Source organism: Eurytemora carolleeae, unplaced genomic scaffold (genome assembly GCF_000591075.1).
Source record: "Eurytemora carolleeae unplaced genomic scaffold, Eaff_2.0 scaffold847, whole genome shotgun sequence".
NCBI lineage: Eukaryota > Metazoa > Arthropoda > Copepoda > Calanoida > Temoridae > Eurytemora > Eurytemora carolleeae.
The window spans coordinates 136,734-155,468 of NW_019396940.1; the positions used below are offsets into that span (position 1 = coordinate 136,734).

Below are 18,735 nucleotides of genomic sequence, written 5' to 3' on the forward strand. Positions count from 1 at the left end.
TTGATCTAATACTTCTTTCCTAACCCTAATATATTTGCATCTTGATGTCCTAACCTCTTGTATTTCTTTCTATAAATACTGAAGGTCAATTATATTGTCTTCGACATACTTTAAAATATCAGGATCCAAAATGAAGGGAATATATTTTTAGAGCTTATGGTGGGTGCTAAGTTTCTTACTGATGCAGTTATGGAAAATTAGCATATTAAGTTATTTACTTTTCATTTCACAATTATTGGCGAATAATTAATAATCTCGAATTTCATTCACTTATATTATATCAAAGATTATAAATTAACAAATGTACTAATGCAATTTTATTTGAGAACAAATTACATATAAAGTTAAACTCAAGCTACAGGACTGCACTGAGCTAACATCGTTCTATAATAAACAGACAATTAAAAATATGGTAGCAGAAAAAATTGCGCAAATATTTTTATGGTGAACCACATATTCAGTCTTTACAACTAGACACTAATCTGTACTCTGTAGTCCTTAGGATAAAAACAAGCTCGGACGTACATTTATTAAAAAGAGCAGGTACGGTTCAAGGACTCAAATTAAATGATTATGAAACAAATCACAAGTTATTGGATACACGTGAATGAAGGCACAACAAATTATTTTTCAAGAAGAAAGGCACAAACACTTGCAGTAAATGTTCACGCTTACTTTTTGCAAGGTTTCCCTTTATTTAGTTCCCGTTCATATTCTCTATCCAGGAACTTAGCGAGTTTATCTTGCTTGGACGATATTTTGGACGGAGGAGTTGGGTTGGAGATAGATTTAGATCTAGCTTTACTCGATACACTCTCCTTGATAGGGTTTAGCTTGGGAGCTCTTGCTCTTCCATGCTTGGATTTCGTCTCCACATCCTTTCTCTCAGGATCATTTGTTGAAGGTTCGATAAGTTTTATTTTTTCTTTCCGCTCCGGTAGCGACTCCGAGAACTTTCTTGTTTCAGAAACGAAGTCTGTTTTAGAACGACTGCGCTTATCAGAAGGTTTATCGGTTGAACCGGAGGGGTAGGAGGAGTGGGAAGTAAAAGGATGGGATTTTCTCTTCTTCGTGGACGGAGACGAGGTTCTAGATCCAGAACTAAGGTTCTCCAGATCCGTGTTCTCCTTTCCACTATCTGGGTTCCCAGGGGTATCCTCGGAACCTATTCTCCAGGTTCTCTTTCGACTAGTTTCAGACTTTATCTCAGACCTGGAGCTGGATCTATCGCCTTCAGGTTTAACAGTTCTGTGTTTCTCAGGTTTTATCTGGGCTGTGGCTGGAATGGGTTGAGGTTGAGGAATTGAATTGGATTTCATGTTTTCTTCCATAGATTTAAATATATCCATAGTGCTCGCCCATATATCAGTATTATCCTCCAAGTCTGTGATCTCATCCTTGATACTTAATCCATTCCAACCATCCTCAGTATCCAGGGATAGGTTGAGGCTTTCTCCGACATCTAGCAAGGACACGGGCTCAAGGCTTACGTCCTTGCAAGGTTCAGATTTAAATTCACCCAGCTCTTGGTTTTCATCTTTTACTCCTGAACCTAGACCTTTGTTTGAACCCTTATCACTGGTTTTACCTGTACCTTGATTTGTGGCCTGTTTAGAGGCTAGTTTGCTGGTATCAATTTCGTCCTCTACAACAGGGGAACATGGCTTCCAACATCGGGATTCAAATTTCTTTTCTTCTTCTGCTTTGTCAACAGAATCCAATTTCGTATCTTTTTCTTCTTTTTCACGGGATTCCAATTTTCCAACTTCTTCTGCATTAACTTTCATACTTTCAATATCTTCCTTCTTGACTAGGTATGATTGATGGGCACAGGAGGTAAAAACATTTTCTTGGTTTAAATCATGACTCTTAGATAATGTCTCCGTAACTAATTCTTTCTTCTTTATATTACTATCCTCAGTTTCAAGTTTAGTGGATATATCTGGAGAAACAGAAGGTTTACCAGGTTGTGTTTTCATGGTGTCTAAATCCAGCTGAGGAATCTTGTCTAAATCCAGCTCAGGAATCTTGTCTAAATCCAGCTCAGGTATCTTGTCTAAATCTAGTTCTGGGCTCTGTGACTGATCAGAAGCTTCAGTTTTGATTAGATCCTGGATCATTAACACGGGTTTATCTTCGCAAATCTTAGGTTTGATACAGGGTCCAGAAACTCTTCTTCTCTTCACGTCAACACTCTTCTCCATGTCTTTCTTTCTTCCATCCTTCCTCCTACTCCTAGAGGAGGTTGAACCACCGGAGGAATTACTATCTATAGAATCTGCTTTACTCAGCTTCCGTCTCCTTGTACTCTCGGGAGCAGGCGGAGAAGGTTCAACCTGCTTCTCAAGGGTTTCCTGTTTCTCCAGAGTCTCTCGGACAACACCTCGGACTCCAATCACATCCCAGTATCCTCCATTCAAACCTGGAAACAAAAATAACATCAAATGAAAAAAAACAATGTTAAAATACGAAATATCTGGTTGAAAATTTGCTACATGTGAAAAAAAAATATTTTTCTAATGCGTGATGTAAAGCAATAAATCAAGTGCAGTGTCAAGTGTGTAAAACTTGTGTTTATGTTGAATGTTTATTGGGAAAAGTGTAAATTGTAACGCAGTGCAACTCAAAAAATATTATTCATTTTTTTTATCAAAGTACAGATTTATTTTATCAAATGTTCTGTAAACGATTTTTAAAAGTTCTTAAAAAGTGTTAAAACTTGTCAACACTTTTAAATACAAATAATATATTTTTTTCATCAAAGAACAGACACCCATGGACTGATGAGTTTTTAACATTTGTGTTCCAAAAATCAACGATTGTTGTAAACGTAGTTTTTTTCCTCAAGTAACACAATTTATGTAAACAAGAAAAAAGAAATATCTGTCTTCTTCAAGTTTTATAAGATTTTTAATTTTTGATAAAAAGCTCTTTTTTATTAGTTCAAGGGCTATAGAAAAACAGAAAAACTAGATTTTGCGTTAACCAAAATTTTCCATTAAAATTTCTAATCTTATTTAATATTTTTTGTTATAAACCTTATCATTTGAAGTCTTAGTTTATTTTTCCTTAGCAACATATAAATCCACATGCTGCAAAAGCTTGAAGATATATTCTTATTCAATCCGTCACAAAATAATAACACTAAATTTTTAAGCACTTCAAGCAGAAAAAAGGGCAAAATATATCTTCAAACAAATAACAAATTTGCTTAAACTTAAGCTTAGTTGTATAAGTATGTTCTATAGTGTCGTTTTAAACCGCAAGCTTTCATATTTTCAATGTCACTAAGTTCCAATTTTTATTTGTAAGTTAGTGTGAATTGCACTTCGCTTTCTTAAAGGGACTGTGAACGTAGTTTCAAGTGCCCAGGTCGTTATAAAAAGCATGCTAAACTCACAACGATATAAGATTAATCTCCGCATTAATGCTAAAGAAACATTTAAGTAAATTGTTCTGATTAAAGAGTTTTCCAGCTAGATAAAAGATGACATTAATTATATAATATTTTAGGGGTAGTGTTATGAATTATCTATGGCCCTTTTTGAATGGAGGGTCACTTTAAATTATGTCTAAATTCTACAGTTCTTGAAGAATAGGAATATTTTATATATTTTGAATAATGTTAATTGTATATAAATATATATGTATGTGGTGAAGTAAATCCCAGAATACTGGCGAATTTACAACAAACACTAAACACTACAGGTGACACACTATCCTATGTTTACTTTCAGATAACATTAAGTTATTTAGTTTATACTACTAACAGTAGAATTCAACGCTAAGATAGAAGAACGCGGTATTGAAGTGTTATATAGCTGAACCTCAGAGGTGATCAAACTGAAACTCATAAACTACGTTAAATCACTTTTCTTGCAGCAGTAATCATAGTTCAAGAGAAGTGGGTTAACCTAGTCTACGAGTATATCTGCTTCTTGCTATTCAACAAATTTGGACATGTGTACTGTGTAGTGTAAAGTAAAGTGTACTGAACTACATGTACCATGTACAAAATATCATGTGAACTTACGTTCATATAACATGAATAAATGTAGTTAAAACTTTTAGCAGTAGAATTCAACTCCAAATTTGTATTACACGGCGTTAAAGTGTACTATACATAGAGTGAATAATGTACCGTAATGTGTACTGTACTGCGTGTTTTGTGTACATTACATCCTATGCTTGCTTTCCGATAACATGAATATATACACTGTAAACAGTAAAATGTTATTCCTAATGTGTGTACTGAGCTTCGTATTTCTTTAGCATTTTATCATTTTAAGTTCTTATATTTAAGATATTATATGAAAAATAAAATTTTGTTGCCTTTGAGATTTAAGGTTAGCTACAGAGTTGTCCAAATCAAGATCATTTATAGGTCTAAATTGAGATTTAAGAAAAAATATTCTAAAAAATGTACATAAAACTTTTCATGTAGAAAATACCAGATTTTGATCGAGTATTATGTACGTATTTTGGTGTTAAAGCTGGGAGATAATCCAATATGATATGGGATGCTCTGTATATCTGTAAGTTAGTTTTTTAAATATGTGAATAATATTGTATAAGAGTACACTTAAAATAAAATGTAAAGTGAACACATGTTCCATATCAGACGGTATTAGAGTAACTCTGTTTACAAATATCCATATTTTATTTTAACACGTGTTTTCAAAATATCTATTGAATTGAAATACATATCCCATGCTTGTAGCAAGTTCAAACATAGAAATAAAATAATTGGGTTCATACATTACAAAATGCAATTATAAAGTTTCAACAATGCTATAAGTTTAAAATGTAGTTTCTGATTGCTTTGAATATAGATCACTCTTTAAATACCAACAAAAGTACACCCGGTCACTCTGATCTAAATTATGCTTATTTGTCGCGATTTTTCTAAAACCCTTCTTTGAAAAATTATATCAAAAAATTAAGCGTCTTATCGACAAACTAAAATTGACTTCAAATAACTTTTAGGCGGTGTTTAGTTTGTTTGTTTGTTTTTAGTGTGTACCAGGCCCAGTCACGTGTTTGTGCAGAAGTGAAGTAATAATAACATGTTAACACATGTATTGTGTCTAGTGCAAAATAAATATATTTGTACTTACATATATCCCCGATAGCTGTAATATACATAAATAAAGTTAGTCAATTGATTAGAGTTTTAAGTTAGGCAAAGTATAATTGATTAATTAAGACTGGAGCCGTAATTGAAAGTTACCCTCCATTTGTATAGATTCACAACGGTACCCTCAAAACCTTTGTCTGATCAAGAATGAATGAGATAATCTAATTTGTCTGGGTAAAAATTAAGTGTTTCTTATTGTTGTCAATCTAATAAAATAACTTGGGTAGATTACAGAAGTCAACAAATATAAAAAACATCGATATTTTGATCTTAGTTTCTGAGATAGTGAATAGAAGGATACCATTGTGAATCGGACATACCACACTTATTTAAAATAAAGGGTTACTGAATTTACATTTAAACTTTTCTTACCAATTCACTAACCAGTTATTAGAAATAGTCTTAGATTAGAATTAAAGAAAACCATTGCTACAAAGTCCAGAAATAGACATTTTTAAAAGTAAATTTTATGTAAAAATGGTTTAATAAAAAAACTTGGAACACTTAAAGAATATGTATATATATATATATATCTGACAAAAACTAATTTAATTTAACTAATATATAGTTGAGACACAATACCTGTATTTTTGGGTCTGGATTTATCAGTCTCAAGACCTTTGTCTGATTTCAGGTCAACCTCCTTCCCAATTTCTACTTCAGTGCTAGCTTTAGGACTAAGATCATCAGGGATTGGATCATTATCTAGGGTTTCAGCAGAACACTCACTGTTCCATTTCTCTAGCGCAACTCCTAACTCTGCTCCCTCTACACTAATACTTCTTCTGTGGTTCTTACTCCGGTTTCCAGTTTTCTGAAGGAAATCATCTGGTGTGAGCCAGAATTGATCCATTAGTATACACTCTCCCTTATCGCCTGTCTCATATTTAGCTAAATCTATGACAGCCTGAATACCCTTACTTGAGACTAATCTCTGATTATCCATCCTACTATTTGCTCTTCCACCACCTATACATTGAGATATTCTTCTTTCTAGTTTCTCCTCTGCTATCTGATGTACCCGAGTCATGATAGAGTCTAGAACAGCAGATACTGGAGCTGGAACCTCGGGTTCAGGACTCCGCACTGATCCAGGATAAAACTGGAGAAATAGTTCATCAACACGTTTATACCATGGAACACTTTCTGCAGACTGCTCTCCTTTGAAGCCCCCTGGAGGTATTGAGAAGGTAACCGTCTCCTCCGGGAGTGATTTCTTAGCAACCAGATGGGATCCGGTACTAGTTACCCAACCCTCCTTCCGTTGACTACTGGAGTTTCTCCTCGCTTTAGAAGGTAAAGCGCTAGGTACGGCTTGGATAAGAGGTGGAGGTATCTTCTCCATGATCAGTTCTACAACAGTCTTCTTCTTCTCCAGTATTGGTTCAACCTTGGTTATCTTTTCCTTGGCCTTCTTGGGAATATGTTCACCGGATTTCTTCTTGTTCTTCTTTTTCACGGATGAGAGTTTTATCTCAGGTATCTTCTTCGTTTTCTTTTTCTCTGGGACAAATTCAGCATTGCTGATCTTCTTGGTTACAGGTGTCACATGATTTTCTGTCTCAGTACTGTTCTTTAAAGGTTTTATTCCGTTGATCATTGTTTTAAAATTGTTGGGAGAAAGCTTGTTTGGTCCCAGGGGATCTTTAACAGTAACCTTCCTAGTGCTAGTTTCCATTTCATCACTAGCAAACTCATCCAACAATTCAGGGATCTCCTCAACGTTTTGCTTCTCAGGTGTGATGAGCTGGGTCTGTGAAGAATCAGGGATTTGGATAGATTGAATTGTGTTAACTTCTACAGGCTTCTCACAAGGATTGGGTGTACTCTTTCCTTGACTTTCTTCAGCTTTTTGTGAAACAAGATCTAACCTTGATTCTACGGACAAGTTGGTTAAAATTGGTTTACTCAGAACTTTTGGTTTCATTTTAACAATTTCGGACATTTTCAGAACTGTTACACAAGAAACTTTAGCGGTTTCTGGCACGGGAGTTTCCTGGGATTGGGGCAAAGAAGCCTTCCTAGCCGGGAGAATTCGCTTCTTCTGGAACATTCTAGAGTTTTTCACAATCTTAGCAGCTTTCTTTCCCTTCAGACGAACTGTTAGTTTATCAACCTTTTTCTTGATCTTAATCTTGAATTTTTTATTTGACTCGATTTCTTCTAAGGAGGGTAGGGGGATGGGCTTGATTTTTACACATGGAAGTTTTGGTTTTGATGTTTTCAGTTCCTGATTTAATTTGGTTAGACTTAAATGCAACTTAGGAATTTTGACAACGATCTTTTGTTTGCATGAACTGGCGCTTAAGGAAGTTTTGAAACTAGTTTCTGTATTATCTGAAGATTTTATTTTGGGTGGAGGTACAGCTTCTAAAATCTTCATTTCATCTTTGAGATCTTCTGAGTCCATATTTGAGCCGTTCAATAAATCTAGAACATGACTTGTAACACTAGTTTCAGTGCGCAGAGGGGATGACATCGCTTCAATTGAACTATTTAAATCCAGGTTTTGTGAAACTATTTCCTCGACTGGTTGAATACACCTCACACTTTCAGTCTCAACTCCACTGGTCTCATTAGATTCAGCCTTGACTTCTTGAATCCTTTCACTTATCTTAACTTCAGAATTAACAATCACATCATTAAGAACTGTGTCAATAAGTTGATTTGATAACTCTCTAGGCTCCACAATTGTCTCAAGTAAATCAAGAAGAATATCCTGACATAGTTTGGTGTTGAAGAGGGTAGCTATGGCAGACACCGTACTGGAAAGGTTGTTATTTTTCATCACTATCTCGGATGTTTTCCCCACTACTGGCTTTACATCGAAGTTTGGATAATCAATGTAAGTTTTCTCCGGAACCGTTCTAGGGGTTTTATCCTTGATTATCTCAGCTAAAACTGATATGAGACTCTTTCCTGTACTTTGAACAGTTTCTGCACGATTGTTCTTTAACCGAATCTTTATTGGAGCAATTGGAGGTCTTTCCTTTAATTCAGTTGAAACCTTGCGTAATTTACGTGACAATTTCGTGGATTTTACTTTCCCAGTTTTGAGCATTGAGAGGTCAGCTTGATGAATTTTCACAGAATTTTTAGAACTTTTCTTCGGAGACCTTTCTAACACCTGAAATATATCACAATTAAAATGATTTAAATTATATAATTTTTTTGAATAAATAACAAAGATGTATTTGTATTTAAAATATAATCAATTGAAATAAATCTTACCCTTAAGTTCAATTTCTCTAAGTCTACCCTGCAGTTTAGACTGCGAAGCTGTTGTGCAATTATATTGCTAGTTCTAGATTTGGAATTTGAGTTTCTCCGTCCTTCTCTGATCTCAACACGTTTATAGCAGGAATCCTTGTTCAAAGGTTGAATCAGTGCTCTGGGAATTCGTAGTTTCGGGATGGGAAGAGGGGGGTTGGGGGGAGAACAAGGTTCAGGACTACTTACCCGACTAGTAGCATTACTTAAGGAGTTACTTCTAGTCGGAGAGTCGGGAGTGTTCAGCGAAGAGCAGGAGACATCTTTACGTGAAGAATAAGAAACTGATCTAGAGGGTCCAATTGAAGAGGAGCGGGATACACAGGACGAACTCCTTGATCTGGGAGAGGCTGAACTATTTCGCCTGGAATCAGTTGTTCTATGTGATCTTACAGATGGAGAACGATCCTCGTGAGATCTCAAACTATCCTTCCTTGATCTTCTTGATGTTGATCTGCTAGTTGAATCACAACTATCCCTTCTAGATTTATCAAAGGATTTCTTGGAAACTTGAGACAGCACACTAGCTCCTGATTTGTGGGAAACAGCGCTATTCCGACGAGATACAACGGATCCTACACTGGTATTCCTTGATCGTACAGAAGACACTTGACTCTCAGGTTTACTTGACAGCATAGAGACAGGACGAGAATCAGCTAAATCTTTCTTTCCCTCAGATAGGAGAGAAACCAACGAGGTTGTAGAGTCTCTGCTATTTCGCCTTGAAAGGATAGTTTGTGGATAATCAAAACTATCCCGACGTGAGAGAATAGAACCCTGACTTGAAAATGTTGATTCTATGGAATCTTGACTGTCCCGCCGTCTGTCTTGGAACCCATTCCTAGGACAGATTGAGTCTAGGCTGTCCTCTCTATGCCTAGGAGGACTAAACTTGTCCTCCGTCAGCCCCTGAGATACGTACTTCTCATCATCAGTAAATGCAAATACATCTTTCACCTAAAATTGTAAATCATATTATAAATTTTTTGTGTTATTTAAATAACAAAAAATTAAATTAAAAATATTTTTATTTATTTTAAATGTCAGGATTGTTAATAACGTATTTTTTTATCAATGTTTAGTTGCGTAAAATGCATAAGTCTGAAATATAAATATGTATAGTATAAATTAGGGTTAATCTCCAAATAATGTAAATGATGATACCTTATTAATTGTGTATCAGTTACATTAATACATTTTATTTGATATGGGACGTCAAACCAAATGATGATTTCAAAACGCTCAAATGATATCCAAAAAAAACAGATTTAAAGGGTCGTCATTTCAAGTGACCCTCCATAAAAAGATGGCAATGTCAGATTTACAACGGTACCCTTGAAACCTTAATCTGATCAGAAATGAAAGGGCAACTTTGATTTTCTTACTCGTAACGTTTTTAATCACGACAATTTCTCCATCGATTCTTAAAAGCAATAAATCCGAAAGTCACTTTCGCAGAGAAACCGAAAATGAAAAAAAGTTTTAAGAAACTAAAACATGGATATCTAATTCTTCCTTGATCAGAAAATACTTTATAAGGTACCGGTATAAATCGGGCATTGCCACTATTGCAGGGCACTTAAAATTAGACTTACAGCCACTTTAAACCCTTTTTTATTTGATTATAAAAGTATATACCTCCGACTCTTGAACCCTCTCTAGGATAGGTTCAGGTGCATCTCCAGAGATCTCTACAGTTTCTGCAATATCTCCCAGATCATCATCGAGTATCTCAACCCCTTCATGCATACTAGTCTGTTGATTCATATGCTTCAAGAACTCGTTTTCATATCCAGAGATTGAAGGCTTTGAAGAACAGACTAGAATCTCCGGAGATTTCAGCCTCCGACCATCCTCCGGAGAAATCAATCTTCGATTATCTTCCACGCCAGACTCCGAGGATTCGCTCAGTCGTCGAGGTTGATTACTTGTCCTCGTGAGATCATCCAATCTTGAACCCAGCTGAGCCAATCCGTAGCTGAGCCCGGGTTTATCCTGCTCGAGGATGTAGTTTAGAGCTGAGGAGGCTTGACCTGGAGTATGGTTGGGTGGAGAGGGAGTAAGGAGTAGACAAGGTTCCGTCTTACTCGGAGTATTCGGTAATTTCATGACATTCGTCTTCTTCTTACCATCCGGGGTTTTCATGTTCTTAGGTTTGTTTTTAGAGCCGGGAGGACGTCCTCTTCTTTTCTTGAGACCGGAGGATATTCCGGAGAATAACTCTGGATTATCCAGCTCCGGAGAGTTGGGTCCTGACTTGACTCCGGCCTGTTTCCCTGACCGGTCATCATGGGACTCAGAGAGTCGGAGGGGAGGTCGACCTCGAGGTTTAGGAGATTTCTTCACTTTCTTGGGAGAGTCCTCGTCCTCTGACGATGAAGAAGGGTTGGCCGAAGAGAATCCGTCCGGCCGTTCCTCCGGTTCCTAAATAAGTCAAATTAATTAACCAAATTCCTCAGGGACGTCATAAAAAAAAAAATACACTATATTCAGTAAATTAAATATGTATCAATGTTGGTCGCGGTTTATCATTTTATCTTTATATCGGAGTCAGAAATCACCAAAATTGACAGGATTGGGTGAGCGAGGGGATTGAGCGAGAGGGGGGGGGATTAAAATAGCTTGGTGTTATAAATATTAAATAGGTATAATGGTAACTAATATTAGTCAGGAAAATGGCAGAAACGCTTTTCTATAATTTTAATACTATGCAATTTACATAAAACAATTTAACCATTTATATAATACTAGAAATTCAGGGTGCTTCGCGCCCATCTTCTATTTAAACTTTTAATTGTGGCTTTATCTGTGAGCATCTTCTCTTAGTACAGTATAAAATAAAAACAAAAACAAAAAAAGTTTGCGGATTTCATAATATTTTTTCGTGCATTTTCAAAATATTACAAAAATAAAAAACTTTTAAACACAAATTTTTAAAATTTCAATCATTCATAAACCTTCCCTGGGGTCCCTAGATGTCCCACAAAAAATTTGGGCCCGATCGGTTCAGCCGTTTTGACGTTTATTGGATACAAACAAACAAACAGACAAACAGACAGAAAGACAGACAAGCCAAATTTATATATAGATATATATTATCTATATGATTATGAAGGCATAGAGGGGGAAGGGGTTAAAGTAACTTGGTGTTGACAATATATTTGATAGATATAATGATAAGTGATTATATGTGTGCATTGCACAAACGCTATTCTTACAAAAACAGGTATCAAACCTTCGTATAATTCAAATCATATATAGAAGGTATGGATGGGGGGGGGGTTATATAGTTTGATTTTGACAATGTATTGGATAGGTATAATGATTACTGATCAGAAATGTAAAAACGCCATCTTTTTAGAAACTTAACGATTGTATACCATACTTGAAATATATATATATAAATTATATAAATATATTGACAATATAAAGGTAATAGAGGGGTGGAGGGTAATGAATTGATACCTTGAACCTTGTCGTTGATCAATATACTAACCAATACCGGGGTAAATACTTTTTATAAAGTTAAACAAAAACAAAACTTCAAAATTAAAACATTCTTTCACTGGAAACAAAATTGAGCTAGATTGAAGTAAGATTTGTTTTAAATTAGTAATTTTTCCCTGAAAGAGGGTAGATAAGAATAGTATTGGAAAAATTGTCACGAGATGCTAAATTAATGTTACAAAATAAAGAAATTAAGAAATGAAACTTTTTCATTTTTCAATAAAAAATCAAGTGATCAACAATTTATTAAGAGATTGATGCAATTAATTCAAAATTGATTATTTCAATGTAAACCGACTACAGGGTTGTCCGTTGATAAAATAATAATAATCGGAAAATTTCTGCCAAAATGATCATTATTAATCCCGAGTTCTTGCCACAAACTCTGATTTTATAATTCCTATATTTTTGCAACCCGACGTTGTAAAACCTTTGATATTTAAAAATATGATTCAATAGTCTAAGTTGGAAATATCAAAGTTTAAGCCTATCATGTTGTAAACAAATATGATTCAATAGTCTAAGTTTGAAATATCAAAGTTTAAGCCTATCATGTTGTAAACAAATATGATTCAATAGTCTAAGTTTGAAATATCAAAGTTTAAGCCTATCATGTTGTAAACAAATAGGGATGAGAAATTTGAGTTTGTGGCAAAAATGCAGTTTCTATCATAGATTAGATAATTATTTTAAAAAATGACTTCAATATCATGACAGAAGGAGGTAGCTGGAAATGCTAACTTATTCAATCTGAATTAAGTAACCGTAAGCGTAACATCAAGTGGGCCTCCCTCCATGCAAAGATGTCAATGCCTGATCCACGACAGTACTATTAAAAGCTTTGTCTGATCAAGTATCGATTAGATATCTATGTTTATAATTTTGAAACTGGTTATTTTCAAATGTGATATCTCTACATAAGTAACTTGCGCATTTCTACGGCAGGAAAACATGAAAGAATTACCAGATTAAGCACTTTTGAACCTAAAAATCGAAAATATCTTTGCATGGCGGGTCACCGGAAATTACCCATTCAGTCTCTTTTAGCAAGGGGATAGGATATAAACCTGGAGAACTGTATCTTGTTAAACAAATCCGTTGCATCAAATTTTAAGTCAAGTAAAGAAATAAACCATTAAAAAACCCTAACAAAATTTACCAGAAAACATGATTTTATAATAATGATTTCGCCAAAAATATCAGTTATTTTTGGATAAATATGATTTGGGGCTTGTAACCTCTCTCCCACTGAAAAAATTTCAATGTTATTTCAAATTCTAAATAAGGTTTAAAAAACAACCTGTGGAATGATGTAAACCGGTTTCATCTGTTTTCTAGAATCCAGTAACAACTGTTGCTGTTGTCTTGGCTCAAGCGACAGCTGTGATTGCTGTTGTCTTGGCTCAAGCGACAGCTGTGATTGCGGTTGTCTTGGCTCAAGCGACAGTTGTGGTTGCTGCTGTCTTTGCTCAAGCAACAGCTGTGATTGCTGCTGTCTTGGCTCAAGCAACAGCTGTGAATGTTGTTGCCTAGGCTCAACCAACCGCTGTTGAAGAGGTTGGTATTTCTGTTGGCTGTCATGAACGTCTGGATTAACACTATCAAGATGTTTTTTCAACCAGGATTTTCTGGGAGTTAAATCCTTCCCCTCTCCTCCTTCTCCTACTTCTCTTCCTTCTCCTCCCCCTCCCTCGCCCTCCCCCTCCCTACTCTCCGTGCTGCTGGTTCGGGAGAACACCGAGGTGAAGCTCTTGGTGGGCGTGGCTGGGTTAACCTGGGTGAAAGGAGTAGAAGGCGTATCTGTGATGGGTAAACTGCTGGAATCAAATGATGTTCTTAACTTTGTGGTTGATGCAAGTTCAGATTCAGTCCTGAAAAAAAAATATTCAAAAACTCGTTTTTCTGCTTTTTGAAGAATTCCAGTTCTCACTGTAGAGAGAAACACTATTAATGGATATACGGTACTGAACAAACTTAGGGTTACCTTCGAGTACATTTGATCTATATCGAAGAAAACCACAACGTACCGCATAAACTCTTCTTTATGAACAAAAAGCTTATTTTTTCCGTTAGTATTGTGTATTTTATAATTAGACCATTAATCAGGAATTAAAGTTATTAACAAAAATCCAACTTTTTTGTTCTATCTTCGTTCAATCGAATGAATATTTTAATAATAAAATAGGTTGAGTTTGATTCTGTAGAGTAAAACATAAAAAACAATCCCTATTAAATGGCGTTTGGACTGTTTTGCGATTTCGTGGCTGGACAATTATGAAGAAAGGTACACTGATATTTCTACTCAACTCCTGTTCGGACACCCTGCTAACCTTCTTCAATAGGGAAAATCTGCATCAGATCTCTGTAAACAATGTTTACAGGCAGGCGCTGAATTGCAAGGTAGAAGACAAGAAACTACAAACCATATTTTGAATGGCTGCAGAGTTGCACTACACCAAAAAAAGATATACTTGGAGGAACTAATTGATATTGACCGATTTTTGATGTATGCCGACATCCCGTCCCATACCCTTCCAGAGTAAAAGATGGATATTTTTGAGCTTACTGTCCCATTGGAAACAAATATCAAAAATGCCAACACTCAAAAGATGAACAAGTATGAACATTTTATCACAGATATATCAACTAGGGATGTGTCTGTTTAGGATATATCTCACCATAAAATAAAGCAAATCTAAAGAAACTGCATAAGTTCTGCAAACCCCGTGTTAGTTTCAAAGCAATGTGCGAAAATCTATCAAGCCTTGCAGTACTGTCATCATACCACATGTTTAGAAAACAAAAAACACTAGACTGGGACCAAGAAACCCCATTTCTGAAAACCACCTCTGAATATCTAAACTATACTCATGCTAAAAGTCTTGTATTGCACCTGTTTTTTGGCAAACCCTGTCAATCATTAAATGCGATATCCAGAGAAAAGAGTATTATAGTATTAAATTGTAAACTTTTATATTGTTTAATGTAATTTTGCTTTAGACAAATATAAATGATGAATATATAACAATCCCTATTAAATGGCCATTGGCCTTTGGACGGTTTTACGATTTCGTGGCTGGACATTTTAGATTCAGAGAATAGGACGATTTTTACATTGGCCGTTGAAATTTTAGCAAGGTTTGGGATGGTGATAGGACATGTTAGGATAAAGATTCTCTCACCACCAAAATCAGGAATCTACAAATATTCATAAATTTGGGAAATNTCCCCCTCATTATAAGCCGCCGTTAGTTCTGTAAAATTTCTAATTACGACTGAACAAATATCAAAATGGTTTTCGATATTTAACTAGAAAGGGGTGTTAACATGACACAACTTCCAAAATAAATGAAATTACATTAAAACTAAAAATAACAAAATTTAAGAAATCCAAAAATCTATAGGAACAAATCATATTAAATTATATTTTACCTTTCTTCATTTATATAATTGTTTCCAAGACAGATTTGAAGATGCGACTGCAAGCTCGAATTCGACATAAACCTAAAATTAAGATAAAATAATAATAATCAATGAATATGTTTGACTAGTCTGTCTGTTTGGTTATTTCTATAATATCAATGTTATACGGCTGAACCAATCGGACCCCAATTTTACAAAGGACGAACCTCAAAATTTAGTTTTTTTAAATTAAAAAAAAACCGCCAATAAACCTGGAAACTCTGCGTTTAGAACCAATTAGAACATAAATTCAAGGTTTCTTTTGGGTTAGATAATAACACTGATAAAAATAAATAGTTTTATTTGTATATTCCCACGCTGTGACATTTCGTGCAGTTTTTCCCTAGATTATTTAGATAGTAAATGCATTTGTTTAAATATAAAAAAGCAAAAAAATTAAGTTTTTTTCTCGAATTGAATAATCAAGGGGAAACTTTATTGATATATAATTTTGAAATGATGAAATTCTTATTTTCCTAAATATTACAATTTTACCTGTAGTTACACTTGGTGCACTGGAATCCATTGTCTTTACATTCATCTCTTTCATTTTCACCTTTTTCACTTGAAACACTTTTCTGAGAAATGTCCCATTTCTGCTCAATGCCGCTATTTTGTTCAATGTCACTATCCACTGCACTGGGCGCGGATTTTCTCGCAAAAACTTGCGGAATTTTGCACTCGTGGTTGTTGAGAAATATTGCATTTCTGAAATGCATGCAGCATCGGAGACATTTATGCTTCCCCTTGCTACATTTAGTTTTATGATTGGACAAGCTCGTAATACTACGGAAATAGTCGCCACACATTTCACAGCTGTACACTCCTGAAACATATAAATTTATTATGCACATCTTAGAAGTAGTGATGGGCAATAAATTAATTCTTATTTTAAAAATAGTTTTGTTGAATTTTAAACGCTTATAAAAAAGTTGAAACAGTTGCTTTCATTACACTATGTGCCAAGTCTTAACCCTAAAAAAACTAACAATTAACGATCGGTTTTTTGAAAATGCTTATATTTTTCTTGGAAAAATGCAAACTTTAACAGAATACTTTATTGAAGTGTTTGGAACCTTTAGAGATTTTTGTGGTGCTTTTTAAAAGTCGAAAAACTACAGAGAATATTTTGTAACAAAAGAGTATATTGAGAATGACGAAGATTTTTAGGTGGCTCGGAATAGAAATTGTTGTGGTCAGCTTTCCTCTCCTTCTTACGGAATACGTCACTCTAAAATTTAAACAAACCCCTTTCCTCTAATCTCATTTATTTAACGTATTAACAACAATTTGAACAAGTAAAATCAACTATTTAATTAGTAAAACAATTAAAAATTTATATCAAGAAGATAGTAGTTAGATAATTAATGTTTTTACTAAGTAATTTGTCCAGTTAAAATTAAAGATATATAACTAGCTTGGGAACCCAGCTTTGCCTGGAAACTATATTTTTGCATTTACAGTCGACCCAATCAACTTTAAGAAATATTTAAACCAGGCTAAGAATATTCCCGGGGTTCTATAGAGTTTCCAAATCAACATTTTAGACAAATTGGTCCAAAGGGGTTTCGTAATTATTATCAGACATTCAAACAAATAAACATACAGAGATATTTAATTCATGAAAATATGAACGAGAATATATGAAATATTTATCTATGTATACATTTATACCGCAATCAAATAACAATCTGACAACTGGATTATGACTAATTAAGTACAAAAATCCTTTAATTATTTTTTCGGAGTGGGGGGCGGGGGTATGCATGGATTAAATGGAAGTATACCCCCTAAAGCAATACTAACTGTTGTGTCTATCCAATTTTGCATGAGATAGCACATTTTTTGCAACTTCATCAAACAGAAGGGTGTTAGCTTAGTAGGAAAACAACTATATAACTTTATTTATTTATTTTTAACTCAATCCTACCCGGCCCCCTTCGTTTTTTTGTTGACATATTTTTCCTTATGATAAAAGGATCCTCCCCCTGAATATATTTATCCTAAAACAACTTCTTTATGTTCCCCTTTGTTTATGTAGTGAATTTGAGAATTTTAATTTATTTACTTAAAGATTGTTTTATTTATAAAAAGTATTGTCTGCGTTTCACCCCCCCCCACCCTCTCTTTACACTTAACTTTTGTAAATAATGAATTGGATGGGAGATAATCCAGGTTGGGATTTGGAAACTTGTTTTGTTTGGGGAATAGCTTCAAAGTGACTGTAAGAAAGGTATTAAAATGTACACCATATGGTCAAACATGAAGAATTAATAAGAAAATTAATCTATCAAGAAACCCGAAATAGACCCCCCAGATCATGTCAGAATGCCAAATATGCAACCCCCTCCTCCTTGACTTGATAACTGATCTAAAAAGACCGGTCTCAGATTTTTTAAGAGTTCAACGACGTTTATTACGTTTGAAGGGACTCTTAATTTTCACAATTTAAGAAACCTCGATCCGGAATTTTAAAAGTTTTCAATGGAAATTAATTCATAACAGATAACTCTATTGTTCGTCAACGATCAAGAATATAAAAAATAGTCAATTTTTTATACCTTTGCTATTTCTGCCATTTTCGAGTCTTTTTTCAAAAACTAAGTTTATCAATAAAGAAGAGATTCAAGGTTTAATATAAACAAAAAGTTATTTTTATAAAATAATCTAATTTAATGAAAAAGAGAGAATTGTTCACAGTTCCAGACACAACATGACCAGAATATCAATGAGAAAGACCGACAAAAATAAGGGGGCATAATAAATTTTACAAATTATATTCTTTATAAACCCTCCCCTCCCCTCCCCTCTATATTCAACTTGAAGAAGGTTGATAGTATTGATTTCTGGTCCTAGAGCTATAAATCTTGTTTGATCGATTCAAACTCGCAAAATAGGAGTTTAAAGGGAGAGTCAACAAATATTGCTCAATTGACTTACTTGAACCTTTTAAATTAAGCTTAAAGGGACTGTTCACTTTATTGAAAATACAAATAATATCCCAACTTTTCTATCAAGATCAATCTTATCTCTGAGGACCATGATTTTGATCCAAACATTCGGTCAATTGTAAACAAAAGTGGATTTTAAAATATTTTCGTCTATTAGGGGCTATCTAACTCTATTTACTTGTTATAAAACAAAAACAAAAAAATATCTAACAGCTAACATTTTGGTCCCAGGAACCAGGATACTGGATATTGGATACAGGATACTGGATACTGGATACGGGATACTGGATACAGGATACTGGGTACATGATACTGGGTACATGATACTGTGTACATGATACTGGGTACATGAAACTGGGTACATGATACTGGGTACATGAAACTGGGTACATGATACTGGGTACATGA

General features: G+C 34.6%; 1 protein-coding gene across 2 annotated transcripts; it reads right to left on the reverse strand.

The window, feature by feature from the left end:
* Positions 1–255: 255 nt before the first annotated feature.
* Positions 256–16,200, reverse strand: LOC111710341 (uncharacterized). Of its 2 annotated transcripts, XM_023484402.1 has the most exons (8): positions 15,872–16,200; positions 15,347–15,418; positions 13,215–13,785; positions 10,046–10,831; positions 8,369–9,364; positions 5,720–8,264; positions 5,118–5,132; positions 256–2,422 (listed from the first exon to the last, which is right to left on the reverse strand). In XM_023484402.1, the coding sequence occupies exons 1-8, from the start codon at positions 16,183–16,185 to the stop codon at positions 672–674; spliced, it is 7,050 nt and encodes a 2,349-aa protein (XP_023340170.1). In that variant the 5' UTR covers positions 16,186–16,200; the 3' UTR covers positions 256–671. The 2 variants fall into 2 exon arrangements, with proteins under 2 accessions (XP_023340170.1, XP_023340172.1); XM_023484404.1 differs by lacking the exon at positions 5,118–5,132.
* Between the last annotated feature and the right edge of the window lie 2,535 nt (positions 16,201–18,735).

Bases quoted from the DNA above. Each gene is read 5' to 3' on its own strand.
- LOC111710341 (XM_023484402.1), bottom strand. From the start codon at position 16,185: ATGTGTGGCGACTATTTCCGTAGTATTACGAGCTTGTCCAATCATAAA. The intron at 15,419-15,871 runs GTAAAATTGTAA...TCTTAATTTTAG, and splicing joins TGCACCAAGTGTAACTACAG to GTTTATGTCGAATTCGAGCT. The intron at 8,265-8,368 runs GTAAGATTTATT...GATATATTTCAG, and splicing joins TAGAGAAATTGAACTTAAGG to GTGTTAGAAAGGTCTCCGAA.